Source organism: Marmota monax, unplaced genomic scaffold (genome assembly GCF_021218885.2).
Source record: "Marmota monax isolate L192 unplaced genomic scaffold, Marmota_monax_Labrador192_F-V1.1 WCK01_AAM20220418_F8-fsc00005, whole genome shotgun sequence".
NCBI lineage: Eukaryota > Metazoa > Chordata > Mammalia > Rodentia > Sciuridae > Marmota > Marmota monax.
The window spans coordinates 23907904-23928099 of NW_026692254.1; the positions used below are offsets into that span (position 1 = coordinate 23907904).

Below are 20196 nucleotides of genomic sequence, written 5' to 3' on the forward strand. Positions count from 1 at the left end.
TTAAAACAGATGCTCTGTGTATGTTTCTTACTGTTTTGCAAAAGTAATATCTGTTTGTTGTTTGAATAGTTACAGTTAAGAAACTGATAATTTAGGAATGAAATTTCCCTGCACTGCCCAGAGATACATACACTTAAGAATTCAGTATTTGTTACCCCACATTCTTTTTTTGTGGTTGTGTCAGAAAGCTATCTCTGGGTACCTGAAGGGTTTCATTTAGCCATTTATGGTTTTTAGATGTCTTTCATGGTTTATCTCTGTTGACATTCAGAAACTGCAAGAGAAAGAAGTGGTGGCTTCTCTGTGCTTGGCAGTGTGCTTTAAGTGCTGGACTTGGATTGTGTTTTTGATTCTTCCACCAACATTGTAGTGTAGGCAGGAATAATTAGGCTGTTTCTGTAAATAAGGAGGCTGAATTTTAGACAAGTCAAGTGACTTGCTCAAAGTCACACCATGAATCTGGATTAATCTGATTCTTGTCTAGAGAATGTTGTGCAGCACCCTATAATTTTCCTGTATTGAGGAGTGTTTTTTAGCTGACAGCATCATTGAGACATAACAAAGCTGTTGAATATGGATGTAATCCTTCTTGAGCTTAAGAGGTATTTTGTTAGTTTTTAACTAAGGGTTGGCATACTGTCACCAGCTGGCTGACTCCAGCATGTTGCCTCTTTTTGTAAGTAGTTTTATCAGAATGCAGCTATATTCATTTTTTTTAAAAAAATATGTTGTAACAGAGACAACCTGCAAAGCCTAAAATATTTGTTCACCCCGCCTTTTACAGTGATGGCTGACTACTGCCATAGACACCAAATTTAATTTAGGTGTAGCTTCCTTTGTAACTTTTAAGATTTTGCATTCATTTGCTTAGGCACATTGGTTGGTGGAGGTGCTTTCTGTCTCCCTTTCTCTCTGAATCAGGTCATACTGCCATATCACTTCATGCCTGAGTTTCTGTGTAGTCCTGTATGGTGATTGAGTTTCTGCAAACTCCTTTGTGAACAGCGTGAATTTCAAAAATTCTAAAACTTGTGCTATTGTTTATCTTTTAAGCATTGTATGCCCATCTTTGGTTCATTCTGATGATGGTGTCCTCACTGTACTCTATGAAGAAAAGACTGACCATAGTTTATATCAAAATTCAGGAACACTTGTACCCACAACCTTTGCTTCTCTAAAGTACCTTTAGAGATTTATGTGTGAGTGTTAGGGGACAACATCAATTTATATAATTGAGACAGTTGCATTAAAATTGGGAGAGTATTATTTTGACATAAAGTGATTTTGTCACTTTTATATGACACTGAACTATGAAATTTTGTTTTCAACATTTTAAAGTGAAAAATGTGGAAACAATGAAAACAGAGGCTGGGGCGATAGCTCAGTGGTAGAGTGCTTGCCTTCCACATGTGAGGAACTGGGTTCAATCTTGAGCACCACATAAAAGTAAATAAATATATTGTGTCTATCTACAACTTATTTTTTTTTAAAGAATAAAAACAATTATTATGCTTCTGTTTATTTCACACTCCTTACATTTATGACTGCTCAAAACTCTAGCTGGTTTTACTGTTGAGTGGTAGATTTGTTGATCGTACTTAACACCATGTCGTGTAGTCTTTTAATTTTGATATTTCTTCTTAGTCTTTCAAATGCTAGGCAATCTTTATTGTCAGTATTTCTCATGTATTGGTTGTAACATGAAAACAGTCCTATTGGACTTGTGAATTTGCTTTAAGTCATTCATTGCTTTCTAGGTAAGGAAGAAATAGTAGGGTTTTTTCCTAACATTCTGTCTTAAAACCATTGCATGGACAGAGTACATTTCTTAAGCTTTCTTTTTGGGAAGGCTTGATCAGTACTGGCAATGTGGAGAAAAAAATGTATTGGTATCACACAGTGTTTGAATTTAGGCTCTCCCGTTTACTTTTTGCTCTTTGTGTTAAATATGTTTAATTTTTGAAAAGACTCCCCCACCAGTGAAATGAGAAAAGTGATCTTTTTTTATGGAGAATGAATACAATATCATATATAAAACCCAATGAAGTTTAGTTCTCTCTTTCCCCTCATGTGTCATCATTGAAGAAGTCTAAAAACCAATCTGTTCCTGGAGCCTTCTGGTCATTACTTTTATTACTTTTGACAGATATATTCTTTTCAGTAGCCTGTGTTGCCAACAACACAATGACCTGGCTCTTTGACCAGTGGGAGAGGACAGACACTTTGTCATCCCTCTTTAATCCTCTTATCAGAGCAACTTGTTATGGGTTATGGCTTTGAAATACATTTGGATAAACACAGTTCAAGCAGTTCAGATGGCATCACCTCTTCATTAGAGCCCTCTGAGCTCTCTCATCTCTCAGTTCACATCTGTATGCAGTGGGAGCCCCTCAGATAGTTGATGTTGTGGTCCTTACACAGTATTCTAAGTTTCCTTGGCAAATTATGACGCATAAAAGGGCTGAAAAGTCATTAGTTTGTACCCATAGATTTCTCTAATTCTTGTGGGTTACCAATGTGTTAATTTTCATATCAGTTTCTTCTGCCTGCGATGGCAGGAACACTTCTTAAGTTATTCAAGACACATTAGTTTATAAATTTATAGGTTCTTTAAATCCCATATCTCAGCAAGTCTGAACAGGACTGGGAAATCTGATTAAAGGCCAGAGAGCACAGTGAGTTAATTTTAAATTAAATGGATATTTAATACATTGAGCAATTACTCAAGCCTGCCATTTTTTCATCAGTGTTTGTTATTTGAATCTAAAATATACTTAAAATTTTCCACTAAATGAGTTTGTTACTATTACATTTCTTAAAGTTGGTTTTTAGTGTAGATTTCTTTAGGCATACTGGAAGGAAAGAGTGCCCTGAAGATCAGCTTATAGTCACATTCAGGATGTTTATCATTCTGAAATCCTACATGCTATTCTTAATATTCAGAAATGTGTTATACAATATTGGGAATCTTCTATAAAGTTCTTCATAAGATTTTTGTGAGCATTCATTTAATGACAAACAACTAAGGAATTCAGCTATTAATTTTGAGGAAGGTGAGTTTTTAGCTGTTAAAGGCAAGCTGCATCTTCTCTGAGAAGATGGCAGTGAGCAAAAGAGCTCTAGTGGTCTTTTGCTACTTCCTTTCCCTTTCTCCAAACTCCTTAGTGGGACTAGGGGGATATCTTGGGTAGAGCAGCATTTTGTGAGTTTGATGGGTTATACAGAAGCACAAATGAACATTTAATGGTTTTGCTTTGGTAAATGCTTTAAATATCTGATCAATGGTTTTCTGTGACAATGAAGACTTTGTCTTTCTTCTTCAATTAGAAAATCATTCTCCCCACTTGAAAAGTGGCTGGAATACAAGGAATTCTGTAATCCTTGAGCCTCCTTTTTCCCAAATCTCTGAGGAAAGCCGAACACACACACGCGCGCGCGCACACACACACACACACAGTAACCTCAGACATAGGATTATACTCTTAGAGCTGTGGGTGATTTTTATATTTTTGGTGACCATTTCCAATTTGATTCTCATTTATTTCTTCAATTTCTGTTTCAGTGTCCTGGGTCATGAAACTTAATCCACAACAAGCTCCATTATATGTGAGTAAATGTGATTTCTTTTCATTTTGTACTTATCTATGTTGTTCATTATTTGTAATAAACTCATACTCTTGTGATAGAGATTACCAAATAATTTTTTATGCATCAGGAATTGAGTTTGATTTAGTAAATACTAAATTGACTAGTACATGATGAAACTGAACTGAGAACAAATAATACCTGTAAGACTTGTGAGGTAATCTAGTCAGGGTGATAAGATGTACCTATGAAACAAATTGCCCTGCAAATGGTACTGTACTGTGGCTTCTTTCTTTTATTGCTGTGCATTTCTGTAAATGGAGATTTTTCCCATTCCCATTGTGAGTTACCTTGTGTTGCAGCTAGGTGGCACCCTGTCATTGGCAAGAGTGTTGTTTACCTTAAGACTGGGTGAAAGCTGACACAACATTCTTCTTGGAGAGAGTGAATTATAGGATGAAATGGATAAATTAACAGATTGATGCTGGACAAGGAGTGGAAGTGCATTGACTTCATTGGGGGGCTGGAAAGGTGCTTATTAGGGAGGAGCCATCTAGAGCTACTGACAGAGTTGTGAGAGGCCAGAGGATGTTGGGTTGCTATGTTCTGGAGAGGGTGAGAAAAGTTTGTGATAGGATTAGAGTCAGGCCTTGAATCAGGACCAATTAGTTGGTTGAAACATCTCCTTAATTTGTTTAGGACAAAAGGGAGATGGGCAATAAGGGTGGTGTTAGTTGAGTGGTGGTAGGGTAAACAGTAGAAACTCTTGTCCAGCTGAATTTCTGTTGGGGAATCATGTGGGATAACTATAGAGTGTTGAAGCTTAGTTCCAAAGGAAGACAAAGGTGAGGGAATTTTGTTTTTTGACCACCAAGGAGTCATTGATGATGTATATTTTGAAACTGCTGTTCATTATGTATTTAATTATTTTTAACCATTGCTGTTTATAGTAGTTATTTTTTTCCAACATGAGTCATTCATATAATTCTTATGCATAGTTGATTTTGTTAATTTTAACATATAAAGAAAAATACATGCTCTTAGAAAATATTTTATGTATTTATTTTCTTTCCTGATTACTTGGGAATGATATATGTTCATCAGTTAGTTTTCATGTGAATTGAATGCCTTAGATTTTTCTAGAGCATCTTCGTTGATTCACATATCATATATTCTCCCTTTCAAAAGTATAATTAATTGGTTTTTTATATACAGGTAGAGAATCCCTTGTCTGAAATACTTGGGACCAGAAGTGTTTCATGTTTTGAATTTTTTCTGATTTTTGAAATATCTGTGTATATATAATGAGCTATCTTAGGACCCAAGTCTAAACATGAAATCAATTTGTTTTATGTACATATTCGACACACAGCCCCAAATTAATTTTAAATAATTTTGTGTGACATTTTCAGGTGTGGAGTTTTCTACTGTGGCATCATATTGGTGCTCAAAAAGTTTTGTGTTTTGGAAAAGCAGTTTGGATTTTATTTAGATTAGGGATGCTCAGTCTACATTTCCGTTTGTGCCATTATGATCATTATCTTAACTTTAGGACATTTTTATCACCCCTAAAGAAATGTCATACTCATTAGCAGTTCACTTCCCACTCCTCCCAGCGCTTGGCAACCACTTATTTACTTATCTTTATTGATTTATCTATTCTACAAACTTCATGTAGTTGGAGTCAACTATATGTTACCTTTTGTGACTGTCTTTTTAACAGCATGCTTTCAAGTTTTAACTATTTTAGAGCTTGTGTTGATATTTTTTATTGATGAATAATCTGATGTGTATCTATCTATACCACCCTTTGTTTATCCATTCTAGTTATTGTTCATTTGAGTCCTTTCCACTTTTTATTGTTATGAATAGTGTTGTTGTATAGGAATACATTTTTATTTTTCTTGGGTATACACACTAAGAGTAAAATTGTTTAGTTATATGATAACTCTGTTTAATATATTGAGAAATTGCCAAACTGTTTTCCATGGTGGCTGTTGTATTTTACATTCTCATCAGCAGTGCATGAGACTTTCCATTTCTATCTTTGCCAATGTTTTTATTGTCTGACTTTTGGATTGTAGCCCTGTTGGTGGGTGTGGTAAAACTTATTGTAGTTTTGATTTGCATTACCCAAATGGCTAATGATTTTGATCACTTTTTTCATGTGCTTGCTGAAAGAAATATTTCTTGCTTTAAAGAAATATCTATTCAGATTCCTTGCCCATTTAAAAATTGGTTTGTCTTTTATTATTGAGTTATAAGGATTCTTTGTATAGTCTGGGCTCAAGTTCCTTATCTGGTTTGTGATTTGCAAAATGTGCTGTTCTGTGGGCTGTCATTTTACTTTCTTAGTGATGTTCTTTGAAGTTCAAAAAGTTTCCATTTTGGCTAGGGCTGTAGCTCAGTGGTAGAGCACCGGCCTTGCACATGTGAGGCACTGGGTTCGATCCTCAGCACCACATAAATAAATATATTGTGTCCATCTAGAACTAAAAAAATATTTTAAAAAATTTCCATTTTGATAATGCCCAGATTATTATTTATTTATCACTTATACTTTTGGTATCCTATCTAAGAGTTCTTTGCAGAAACCAAGTTCACAGAGATTGACTCCTGTGTCTTCATCTAGGGATTTTATAGTCCGCATCTTAATTCCCAGAAACTGAATGTATTTACCTTGTACTGTAAAAGGATCTTCTTATTGATTAAATTATGGATCTTAAGATGGAAGATTATCCTGGTGATCCATTGTAATCATTGGGATTCTTATAAGTAAAAGAGGGTGTGAAGAGAGTTGGGGTCAGTTTCAGAGATTTGAAGATGCCACACTGCTGAATTTGAAGGTGAAGAAAGGAACCATGAGCCCAGGAATTACAGCCTCTAGAAACTGGAAAAAGCAGATAACACTTTTTCTCTCTAGAAACTTCAGAAGGAACATAGCCCTGCTAATAACCTGGTTTTTAGTCCAGTAAAAGTCATTTTAGCCATCTGACTTTCAGACTTGTACAATATCTATGTGAGTTCTTTAAAGCTACTGAGTTGGTGGTGGTGTGTTTTTGTAACAGTAACAGAAAACTATTCTGTAGTAGTTTGGGAACAATTATTGGTGGTAGTATGAAGGATAATTGGGAAGAAGAGGGTAGAGGCAGAAAGATGAGTTAGAAGCCTCCTGATCTTTCCTTCTTGGAGTCTACTAGAACTATAGAGTTAATAAAAACCTTTGATATTATCTGCTTCAGCCCCGTTCCATCTTAGAGATGAGGAGATGAGGTCTGAATGTGTTGTGATAAAAGGCATAGCTCACTGGTGGTAAAATTGTGATTTGAGTCTGTGTTTTCTAAAATTAGTCATAGAAACCAATGTAAACCTTGTTAAGCTTATACAAGTTTCATTCTGCTAGGGAAGCAAGGTTCAGCCTTGCTTCGTATATAATTATGTGTTGAAGTGAACTGAACAGACTTTACTGAAGAATCGCTTAAACTTCAGGTTTCAAATACATTTATTATTAGTAATAAGTAGGGTAGTTTGTTATCCTTCTTTTAAAAAGGGAAGTGACAGTATATTGTATTCTCAATTAACTGAGTCAAATCATAGTGATTTATGCTGTTTTGGTGAAGAAAAATACTAGTTATAGGTGAGTTTGTTGAACTGGAGGTACAGTTCTCTGCACCTGTAAAAACAGACAATGATCAAAGGAATGGCAAGATTATGTTGAAGTTTTTCTTTTAGTTCATATTTGGGATCAACTAGGGGTGAGCATCATTGGTAGGAGAGAGAAAACTGCTACTAAATATGAAAAACACATAATCCTAAGAACTTATTTCTACAAGTTAAGAAAAAAATAGGCTGGATTCCAAATAAATATTTTAATCAGTCTTTAAATAAAGATGCATCCGGAATAAGTTGCAGTTGTAAGAAAGTTTCTATACTGTGCAGGTGGAAGTATGTACTGTTGAATGTTTAAATGAAACTCCTTTAATGATTTTTTTTTTTTTTTTTTAGTGAAATGTTCACAGTGGGATGGCTTAGAACTTTTTTCTGGGGGGGGGGTGTACTAGGGATTGAACCCAGGGACACTTAACCACTGAGTCATATCCCCAGCCCTTTTAAAAACTATTTTATTAGATACAGGGTCTCACTGAGTTGCCAAGTGCCTCGTTAAGTTGCTGAGACTGGCTTTGAACTTGCAATCCTCCTGCCTCAGCCTCCCAAGCTGCTGGGATTACAGGTGTGTGCCACCATGCCTGGCTGGCTTAGAACTTTTGACAACCAGGAGCGCAACGTGACTATGCCTTTGTTTCTTGTCTTATCAGTTCTTATTCCTTGAGTACAGCCTTTGTGTTAGGCAGTGTGTAGTTATATTACTAGGTCAGGTATTTCTAACAGCCTCCACAGAAATATTGATTATTGCCAGGTGGATTTATAAGGTTCCATTGGGTGGTGGTGGTAAAACCTCTGAAAAGCTTAGTAATACCCCTTTTTGTGTGTTGGTGTACATAAGTTAATGAGTTGAAAATGGAAAGACAGTGGCAGATGAAAGAAATATTTTTAAAAAAGGACTGAACACTTCATTAGAAATGGGGAGTGAAAGAGAAGACAGACTGAATGACAGTTGACAGAAAATTTTGAATGAGTGACAGCTGATGCCATTATCAGGCATAGGGAGGCAGTGGTGAACTTGTTCTTTAAACAAAGAACACACGAGTGTCCTCTGGATAGCAAGAGATTTGGGCTTGGAATTGTGGGGCAAGGATGTTGGGTTTAAAATAGGGATAGTACACATCATCTCTAAAAATTGGTACTTCTTACTGTGAGAATAAATAAGCTCTTTAAGATAAAAGAGTAGATGGAATTATAATTAGTGGAGAATGGGAAAGAAGGCAAAGTTAAGTCAGGAGAAGAGGAATTCCAGAAACCTTAGTTGCATTTGAGCCTTTAATATTTTATTCCTAAGAGTCAATTAATCTCACTCACGTGTAAGGATTAGATGTGAATTTTGGGCTGGAGCTGGGGAATTCTGACATTCAGGTGTCCTCTTTATGCCAAGTCCTGTTCTGGATGCTAACGATTTACCCATGAACAAAACATACAGTCCCTTCTCTTATGGTACTTGCATTACAGTGTGCAGGGGCAGATGACTTAGAAAACCTAACAGGAATAAAAGGTCTATGAAAATAAATAAAACCAGAGGATGTGATGGTGGCTAGAGCTATTTTGTTTTAGGTAGATGGTGAGGGGAGGCTTCTGAGGGGAGGGACATGCCATAAAAGGTGAAACCTGAGTGACTGGGAGGAGCTATCATTGTGAAAATGTTGGCATTATTCTGCCTCAAGGGAATAAAATGCAAAAGCTCTAAAGTGAGTACCAACTTGATGTGTTTGAGGGACAGAAAGAATAGTGACTGGGTCTTAGTGAGGACAAAGACGGGCTGGGCCTGTTTTCTCCTCCAGAATGAAGTTGGAGACTTAGGAAATAAGGGAAAAGTTATATCTTATAGAATTTCACAGATGGTTGACTCTCCCTTGGGTCCACCTTTCCTTACATTTGGTGTATGCTTCGAAAGCTTTAATGGCCCTAGCGGCTTGGGGTTAAGTCAGACCTCTTAGAGATATCATTTATCCTAATGTGTATCTGCTGGGCTGCCTGGATTCTTGAGGAAAAATAGTTTTAGATCTTTTTAGTAATTTTTAAGCTCCATGTTTCAGATATAAGTAGATATCCTTTAATTGAGAAATATCTTTTAGTGGAGATGGCTATCACTTACCTGAGTTTGATTTAAAAAAAAAGTTGGCTTTGTTTTTATATTCTTCCTTTGCTAAAAGTATTATTTTGGGGATGAAAACCCCACCATATTTTTATAATTTGTTATTGGTCCATTTCACTAATTTGCTCTTGGTTTTCCCTGAATACTTTACCTGATGGTATGTAAACTTCTTTTGCATCTCTATAATCTTTCAGGAGACAACCTGTAATAACAAGAGCTCATGTTTGAATAGTATCCAATAGTTTAAAAAGCTCATTTTCATACTTTATGTCATTTGAGTTTTACGTAAAGTTGTGAAGGTAGAGGAAGCTGTGTTGTCATTTGAGGAAACATAAGCTCAAGACGGCTCACTTAATAAATGACAAGGGGCGGGGTCTAACCAAAATTGGACCTCTCAAATCCATTTTCCAAACTGTCTTACTATAAGTTCACAGCAATTCCATAAAAAATGAAAATGTTAATATCATTTTAGACTTTTTTCTTGTAAGTACCTCAGATTTAATCTTCCATGTTACCTGTTTTTAAAAATCTTAAAAACTTACTTGAAATAAGTTTAGGCTTACAGATAAATGGTAAGAAGAACATAATTTTATCTCTAATCATTCCAGTAACTAACATTCATATTTGCTTATCATTATCTATATTATGTATTTTTATGTTTTTGAGTCATTTGAAAGTTGTATACATTATACCCCATGACCTGTGTTTCAGCTTTATTTTCTAAGAACTAGGGCCTCTTTCACAATCCGTACAGTTAACAAAAACTGGAATTGTAACACTGATGTCATACTCTTGTGGAAGCCTATCTCTGAATTTCTGTATCCCAGTAATATCTTTTATAAAACATCTTTTACATCCTACCCAATCCAGAATTTAATCCAGAATTACACATTGTATTTATATCTCTGTAGTTTCTTAATCAGTAACAATTCCTCTCTTTAGACTCTTAATCCATAATAATTTCTGTTTTTCTTTGTCTTTCATGATATAGACACTTGTGAAGAATATAAGCAAGTTGTTTTGTAGGAGTTTGGGTTTTTTTTTTTTTTCCTGGTTTTGGCAAAAGTACTGCATAAATTATGTCCTCATTGGTGTATAACCTGAGGACACTTAACATTCTTTTTAAAAATACCTTTATTTTACTCATTTATTTTTATGAGGTTCTAAGGGTTGAATCTAGTGCCTCATGTGCTAGGCAAGTGCTTGACCACTGACCTACAACCCCTGCCCCGACACTTAACATATTCTTGTCTAATTATTGGAGATGTTGACTTTGGTCAGTTGGTTAAGGTGATGTTGAATACATAAATTTATCTGTTTGAGAGGAATTGGATATTTTAAGGAGATGGTGTGAGTGAGTGCTCATTTTGTCCCTCTAATGTTTTCTCTAGTTTGGAAGCACCTTTTACATATTGGATTATCCTAAAATGGGACACCCTTGTTCTCTGTAAGTTATGTCTTTGAAAATAGGTAAAAGGGCTAACTTCAGCAGAGAGCTCATTATGAGTAATGAATTGCTTGAGATTTGAGCAAAACATTGTCTCTACCTTTGTAGCTATACATGGTTTATAAACAGATGTAATTTCCATCTGAACTATCACAACTGTATTTAATATGGATGTAGTGAGCACTCAGTAAGCATTGATATGGTGAGTGAATGAAAAGCAGGAGAGATAAAGCTAATATTTTAGTCAATTCACTTCTTCTTTAGTCAGTTCCCTTTCAAATTGCTCACTTGTTCTTGGCTTTTATTTATTAATTTACCCTGTGTATGCCCAGAATTTCAGTGATGTCACCGTTGTGATTGAAGATGTTGCTAACAAGGAAAAGTGATTGAAGATGTTGCTAACAAGGAAAAGTGATTGAAGATGTTGCTAACAAGGAAACACTTAGTTGAAAAACATGCTAGAAACTGTGCCTGTATCTTGACTCCTGAGTCATTATTAACATTAGTCCTTATGGGACTTGGGATCTGAACTACTTGTTTGCAGTAAACCATGTGACTGCTAATATATTTTATGAACAGTATATGTATCCTTTGGCTCTAAAACGTTAGGATAGTGTTTTCCCCAAGGAGAGAAGGGATGAGGAGTGCTGTTTGATAAAAGAAAGATTCAGGTACATGAAGGAAAGGTTGGTAGTTAGAGAACAAACTAAATAGGCCCTGCCACTACTCCCACACACTAAGCACTTCCGGACCTAGTAACCACACTAGCAGCAGTAAATATATCCTCCCCCAGACTAACAGCTGAAAAGGAAGGAAGATTTTTAGACTTCCAAAGGAGGAGGAAAGGGATTTGATGTCTCTTATGATAGGTTAAAGGTACAAGGAGACAGTAGTTCTCAAGAATTAGAGAAGATTTGGATGAATCCCATACTTTCTATACTGGTGAGTCACTTCTGTCCTACCACCACTTTGCACCCAAGTGAATGTCCTACAGTCAACTCTACAAGTGGGAATGGACTTTGTGAGAGAGGTCAGCCTGGGTGAAAAATTTGATGAGTCATAGGTGTCACTGTGTTTTGGAGATGGGTGAGCCCAATTTTCTGGAAGATTGGGGAAAGTGAGCAACAAGGAGATTGAAGGATTGGTTTATAGTTTCAAAGGGGCTATGATTATAAGGTTAGATGGCAGAACTTACGGATAATTAGTCTGCCCAATGTGCAGGAGGTAGGCCAAGACAACTAATGAATTGGTCTGAATTTAAGATTCAGACTGTATGCACAGAGTAGTTACAGTGTAAGTTATGGAATAAATGGCCCAAGAGGAAAAAATGTAGCAAGGTGAAGAAGGGAGTAATGTTTGAAAAGAGAGCTCCTTGTTGGACTGGACAGGTAAGGATTAGAATGTCTTTGTAGGCTGTAGACACATAGAGTAGTTTGTGATTATTATTTGAAATTACTCTTTTAAGTGGGAGAAATAGAATAAAATATGTATTGTAATTTTTGACTTAGGGAAGTCAGTAATAGTTATAAAATATGATTGGATATTTCATATTTATGCTTAGAGCTTCCTCAAGAGGATGGTGAATTGTTAGCTCTGGACCAGTGAGAGTCATGTCAAGATCATGGAACAGGAAGACATTTCTCATGTAAAGTGCAGCTTCTGCACAGGTTCTTTGATGCCTTTTCTGTATTAGAATAATATTCTTTACTGGTTTTCAAAGTGTTGCAATGGTCTATGGATACCTTGTGGTTAACGTCACATGCAACTTTGAGCACTCTAGAGGAGATTACTGGGCCTAACACTGACCCTAATGGTTTATATTAGACATCTATGATCCCCTAACCAAAATGACTGTAAGAACACATTGAAAGAGGAAACATTTGGGGTGCGTATCTCAGATTCTTCAATTAGAAACTTGCTTTTTTATGTCTATAAAGAATATTTTTTCTACATGAACTTATGTCTATGCCTCCCTCAGGAAAACCAAAGGCATTTTCCCCCTGCAAAGTCATCTTTAAAAAGTACTTTAATTTGATAAGACATGCAGATGCAAGATATAAATTTTGTTCTGAGACATGTTCCAATGTAATATATGGGCTAATAATCATTACCTGCCATATGTTTGGGATAAAACCCATGTTTATTAGATTTTCAAGGGGAAGAGCCATTTCAATTACAAAACAAATTTCCAGAACCTCAACAGAGCTGGCTTATTATGTTCCTCTTCCTTTCTTCTTTTTTCTCTTAGTACTGAATATTTTTGCATGTTACAGCTTTTGGAAGGAGGCAAAAACTTCCTGACAATACAGGAACATCGTAAGAAAAAAAATTCTGGCACTAGATACCTTTCGTTATTTAAAAAGCACAAAACAAAACCATTTCTAATGAATGATTTTAAGTGTAGCTGTTAGAATATGGATCAGTCTTTATGGTGTTATTGTTCTCTGTTTTCTAAGGGAATGAAAAAGTATAATAAGATACTTGTATTTCCTGAGAACCTATTTTTGGCAATGTACTATAGCCAGCAACTTAATACACATTGCTTGTTTTAATCTAACAGCAAACAAAGGGTTTGGTTAATATTTCCACTTTATATCCAGAGAAATGAAGATTGAGAGGGGGCCACTAGCAGCTGCAGTGGAGGTAGGATTCAGATGTTGTGAATGGCTAAAAATCCCATTTAAAAAGGAAAATCAGAAAGGCATATCTCTTACACTTGCATTTAGATCTTGGAAAACAGTTTTTTTTTATTTCTCCCTACCACACTGGATTCTTGTCCACTCTGGACTTAAGGTTTCCAGCCTCAGGTAAGACTTAGACTTTGTGTGGTAGATTAATGTGGTCTGCTCATGCTAATTAAAGCAAACCTCAGAACTCAGATGATGCTAGAAGATAAGTATGCCAGTGCAGATATTTGCTCAGAGGGAGGAGGCTGTAAAACTTTAATCAGTTAAAGAAAAAAAAAATGTTCCTGAATAAGTACAGTTTGCATTAGTTAGTGTTTTAAAAGAACTGTAGAACTTAGGTTGCCTGAGCTTAATGTTCTCAGTTTCCTGATTGTAGAGAAGAGGACCAGTTTAGTCATCTCACAGTTTTATCATTGTTCTTAGGAAATGTATTATTTCTGTAGCTGTAGTTGAAATAATCTGTGATTCTCATTTGGCTGTTTGTTTGCATTGTGCGACTACAAAGTGCATTATCAGCCTTCTGATCTCTTAAATGGATTACCAACCTGGGTTAACAATACATTTCTCATGGGTCTACTCCAATATTTTGTGGACTGGTGGCCCTGTCCAGCCAAATCTAAGACCTGTATTTAAACAACAACACTTTGTCACTAGTGCCAGCAGAAATAAGGAAGTCAAGTGTTCCTCAATCTGGCTTTTGATAGTTTTACAGAGCAAAAATTGCAGAAGGAATTTTGTTGGACGTCTTAATCAGTTTCGGAAACTTGCTTTCAAGTTAATGTGCTTTACATTTGTAAATAGTATTTTCTTTTCTTTTTGGTACTGGGGATTGAACCCAAGGGCTATTAACCAGAGCCACATCCCCGATCCCTTTTTATATTTCATTTTGAGAGGGTCTTGCTAAGTTACTTAGGGCCTCACCACATTACTGAGGCTGGCTCTAAACTAGTGATTCTTTTGCTTTAGCCTCCTGAGCCTTTAGCCTAAGGTGTGTGCCATCATGTCCAGCTGTAAGTAGTATTTTCTTACTTTTCCTTGGCACTTGTAGAACAGACAAAGTATGTAGGTCAGAGACTTTTCAGAGCATGTTTACAGCATGATTTTTATAATAATTTGATGTTTTCTAAGCTTTTTAGTGAAAAAAAAGACTTGCTGTCTAATGAAGATTGAATTGTAATGTTCTGTACCTTTGGTTTATTCAGAACAAGTCTTTATGAAGTACCAATTAGGTGAATTAAAGAAAATTGAAGAAATTAAGAAGATACTAAAGAAAAAGATTCTTTCATTGGGGAGGCAAGGGCTCCGATGAGTAGTTAATGACAGTGCCAGCAATACTTGTTCAAGTGCTACACAAACTATGCAGGTAGTGAAGCTCATAGAAGGCAGAGGAATGATATATTGACAGAAATGATTGGGAAGCCTTTGGGAAGGATAGTGCTCTGCCATCCTAGCCAGATAGGCTGTAGAGAGATGGAATCGCAGAGCCAGAAAAGGAAACACAGTCTTTTGAGTTAAATGTAGACATAGTGTTATCAGGGTTGCTGAGGGACCTGGCTTGACTGGGATGGATAGCTTATATTGGAGGATACCTGGTGATGAGATTATGTTGAACTGCTACGTTCAATATGGTGGTCACTAGCTACACATGGCTGTTTAATTAAAATGAAGTAAAATTAAAAATTCAGTCCCTTGATTGCAAAGGACTCAGTTGCCACATGTGGCTCTGTTGTGTGCATGTTGAGGGCAGGGACTTTCTTATGGTTTAGATGTGAGCCCCCTGCTCCCAATCTCTTTGTGAGTCAATGCAAGAAAGTTTAGAGGTGAAATGATTGGGTTATGAGAGGATTCATCTAATCAGTGCATTAATCTCCTGGTAGGGATTAATTTGGTGGTAACTGTAGTAGGTAGGGTGTGGCTGGAGGAGATGGGTCCCTGGGGGCATGCCTTTGGGTTGAGCAGAGGTCTGTCCCACTTCCTGGTATGAAGTCCTGAGCTGCTTTCCTCTATTATACCCTTCTGTCATAATGTTCTGCCTCACCTCAAACCCAGAGAAGTAGAGCCAGCTGTCTATGGAATGAGACCTCTGAAACCATGAGTCCCAAAATAAATTTTTTCTCCTTTAAAACTATTCTTGTCAGGTCTTTTGGTCACAGCAATGAAAAGACTGATTAAAACAGACTTCAGGTTTGAATTATTTTTATTGCTTTTTTTTTCATTTAAGTTTGTATCACAGTACCTTGTACATAATAGGCACTTAACTATTTTTAATTAAGCAGTCCCAATTAGAACTAAATTTCATCTTCAGTAAGTGGTTTGCCCCATGTGTGGATGCTTATAAATTTCTGATTAGCCAAAGATGAGGTCTTTCTTTGTTTGTGGGCTTATGACCCCCAAAGGGAAGACTTTTTTGGCTCATCACTCCAGAAATGAAAGGGCAGTATGTTGTGACCAGAAACCAGCGACAGAGTGCCACTTTGCTTTGACATCTGCTCTGACATTTTAGGAGACTCTCTAGTGAAACAGACTGACACTCCATTAAAAAATTTGAATTTTAGTCAAAATAGTCTAATTCTTCTGTATTTTGTGTGGGTTATTTACTTGGAATTCTCTGTGTGTGCTTCTTATGATACTAATCTTGTTTTACTGGTTTGATAAATCTATAAATTAGGAATTAGTTTCTTATTTTACTCAAAGGGAAATTGTGATGGTAAGACTTAATAGTTTAATGTTCTAGTATACTTATTATAAGGTTAAAGATTTTCTTTGCCCTCTTTGAAATTTTGCTGTACCACATAAGATCAGCCTGTTAGCTTAGATTCATGAAGTTATACTTCAGAAGTATAAGTTACTGAAGTTATACTTCGAAAGTCCAAAATTAGCTCCATTCATATAGAATGTTGAGAATGTATTTATATCATCAGGGGCATAGAAATTAATATTTTCTGAAAGGTGTATAAATTTACTTATTGATGAGTGGGCTGGTGATGCACATTTTTAGTACTTTTTCTCATTTGTACACGTTTCTCCTCAAGAGATTCTGATTGTTTCCTTTATATCCTTTTATGTGAGAACATAACTTAGGGTACTTACCCTTAAGCATAAAAGGTATCCACTTAATACTCTCAGAATTTTGTTGTTTGTTTACTCTTTTAAGCTGTTGGCTCTTGTGCATCCTTGGAGCCCATCACAAAACTCTGGATTAACAGCTGACCCCATGTGATGTGCAAAACATCTGGCAGCTAGGGTGGTATTCTCAGCTGTCTCTCTTTGTTCTGTCCACAGAAGGAAATGTGAGTTTTATCTTACTGCTCAGGCGATGGTACATTCCTTTTTTGGTTCATAAGACCCACCGATCTGGTTGTAGGCTTATTTCCTACCATTTCTGTCATCATCTTGAATTTGTTAAAGACAATCTCAACCCACTGTTAGGAACACAGAATTGAGATCAATCTCAACCTACTGTTAGGAACACAGAATCCTTAGTCACCTCTGGCATTCGTAATTTCTACTTTGAGTAAAACTTACTAGGTTTTGCTGACTGCCTAGTTCTATTCTGTATGGTTAAGGATCCCAGGCAGCATTATATTAAGAAACTATTACCACAGATATTTCTTATAGCAAATGTCTTTTCTCCACAAATCCCCATTTTCCAGATCTCTGTGAAATATAATTTATTTTTGCCACATCTGGTATATTGATGTGTTGTCCATGTCTTAATAAATCTCAGAATTAAAAATGGTTTCTTTCCTTGACTATAGGAAAAAAATGGGTATTTTGAGAAATGGTATTCTGAGATTTCAGTCCTAGTTCTTATGTTGAGTATTGATTGTAGTTGTATTGATTTTTCAGTTGCCATAATGTATGTATGTGCCTGTGTATGTAATAGAAGGTGGGAGAAATATATTTTGTATTAAAACGATAATCATAAGTGCCTCCATATATTTAATACATGATAATACTTATCCACTATGCCATATGTTCTTCCATGTTCTCATTTAATCATACTCACAACCTCATGACTTAACTTTTTCCTATATTTTCAAGACGGACAGTTTCAGAGAACTTACGTCATCTGCCGAGGTCTTGTAGCCTACTAAGGGACAGAGCTAGAATTTAAACCAGAAGCCTAGGTTCCTAATGATGTAGTGCTATTATGTGTCTTTTTTTTTTTTTTTTTAATAAGAGGAAAGATTTATTTTTGGCTCATGGTTTCAGAGATTTCAGTCTCTGATCAGCTCTGTTTCTTTGGGCCTGTGGCGAGGCAGAATATCATGGAAGAATAGTGTTGTAGAGGAAATCGGCTCAGCTCAAGGAAGTCAGAATTAGGAAAAGAAATAGTGTGTGTGTGCGCCTAAGCACTGTCTTATTCTTAACCCTGATGGTGTGAGAAGGAAGTGGGCTATTGCTCAGGATTTGTAAAATAAGGACTTTGATGGTATTATTTAGGCAGAACAAGGTGTTGAAAAGTGGAATCAGTTGGGAGGAAGAGCAACCATTTAGGCCAGATGCTAGACCTTTGTGATAACTGGCACATGGATTGTACTGTTGTAGGATCACTGGTTCTCAAACTGGAACATGCATTGGAATCATGTGGAGGGTTATTAAAACACAGTTTGTTGGGCTGCACCCCCAGAATTTATGATTTACTATGTTTAGGGCAGAGCTAAGAATTTATATTTCTAGTAAGTTCCCAGGTGACACTGCTGGTTCGGGACCACATGCAGAGAAAAGTGCAAGGACCTAGGCTTTAAAAATTTTTTCAGTACTACTAAAACCAGTTGTAGGAGCCCTGATTCTTCATCTGAAAAGTTTTAACAGAGTAGTACCCATACTGCAGGGTTTTTGTGAGGATTAAACTGGATGTTAAAAAGAACAACAGTGCTCATCTTTATTATATACTTACTACGTATCAGGTACTTTGGGCAGTGCTTCACAGGTATCATTCAGTTTTCAACAGTTACTATTATCCTCACACATAAAGATCCTAGTACATTGCAGTTGCTCGGTTAATATTCCTGTCCTTAAGAAAGCCTGGAAATGCATAATGTACCTTATATAGATTTTCACAAAGCTTAAAAAATTTCAACTTTCAAAGGAAAACTTCAAAAAACTGCATTATTTATTTAAAGCATTTTTTCTTATCATCTTAGATAAGAAAATTGTTATTATCTGAAATGATAGAATTGCCTTCTTTACTACCTTTTTAAGTAATGTATTGCTTAATGCCCATATTGTTATAAAATAGAAAGAGTAACCAGTTTTAAGAAAACACTATACATTTTCTTTTTTTTAATATTTGTTTTTTAGAAGTAGTTGGACATAATACCTTTATTTTGTTTATTATGTGGTGCTGAGGATCGAACCCAGGGCCTCTCACGTGCTAGATGAGCGCTCTACCGCTAAGCCATAATCCCAGCCCCTATACATTTTCTTTTAAAACTAATGTGATAAGTTATTTACTGTTCCTGTATTCTCTTTTGAGTATAGGGTATAGTTTTTTTTTTCAGAAGAATTTCATAAAGCCAGTTTGCCATCCATTTAAAAATTCTTTTACCCATAATTAAGTAAAACCGAAATACATTAAAATTTGTCATTCCTTATTTGGCTGTATTTGAAAAATGGTACATTTTATTAGAAGAGATTATAAAGAGAGGTATAAAGAAGGAGCTTCTGAAATATAGATTAATTGAGGATGGAAGGGAATATACTGTCTGCTAGGTACTCGCCATACCTTGTTACAATGCTAATACTTTATATAGGTGTTAGGGGATTAAATGCTGTGTAAAACAAACATTTTATTGTTTTGTTAGTTTTTAATTTACTTATTTTTGCAGTAGTACTTGTTAAATCTAGGGCCTCATGCTAGGCAAGCTCTCTACCACTGAGCCAGACCCCATCTCTGTGTAAAACATTTAAAACAGTGTTGGCACATTGTAACCATGTGATGAGTAAGTCATTTTGTTTTATGCATTTCAAATATGACTGTATGTAATAGATAAAATTTTTACCCTCATAGAATTTATAGTCTAGCAGGTTCCCAAAAGTATTTGAAGTACTTGCTTAAAAATTCAGATTCATGTTATTTCAAAGCCTGTGGTTTTCTTCCAGTATTAGACCAACCCCACCAAGCAATGCCTCCTTGTTCTGTATTTGTAATTTCTTCCATAATTTTGATGTAGTTGGCTGTTTCCCACTTTCCAACTTTGAGTGTCTTTTTTTCCATACTAATAATAGTATGTTGTATCCTAATGTAGAAATGATATCTGAAGAGGGGTGATTATATATGGCCTGCTTGGTTCCTACTTAAGCATTTTCCATTGCCTAAATCTGATAGGCTCAAAGAATTGGAGGAACCTTGATCTACATGCAGTGGGTCAGGCATAGTATATGTTAAGTCAGGTAAGTAGACTTTTCACCTGAGGAAGGAATCCAGATTTCTACTCAAATAGAGAGAATTGTGTTGTTTCATGCTTTGCTATCTTGTTCTAACAGGTAGGGGGAAGCATGGCCAAGCAATGAGACAAGTAATAAAAGTGAGGCTTAAATATGTCCTTGCTGGGTGCAATGGTGCTGACCTGTAATTCCAGTAGCTTGAGAGGGTGAGGCAGGAAGATTGCAAGTTTGAGGCCAGCCTGGGTAACTTACCAAGACTCTGTCCCAAAATAAAAAGGGTTGGAAATATAGTTTGGTGGTAAAGCACTGGCAGTAGC

At 36.1% G+C, this 20196-nt stretch overlaps 1 protein-coding gene across 10 annotated transcripts in view; it reads left to right on the plus strand.

The window, feature by feature from the left end:
* Positions 1–20196, plus strand: part of Akap13 (A-kinase anchoring protein 13) — a 353536-nt gene that overhangs the window by 85747 nt on the left and 247593 nt on the right. For all 10 annotated transcript variants that reach the window (XM_046436733.2, XM_046436768.2, XM_046436778.2 and 7 more), the window contains one exon: positions 3563–3606. In XM_046436733.2, the coding sequence (XP_046292689.1) occupies positions 3563–3606 (44 nt within the window). The remainder of the gene's footprint in view (positions 1–3562; positions 3607–20196) is intronic.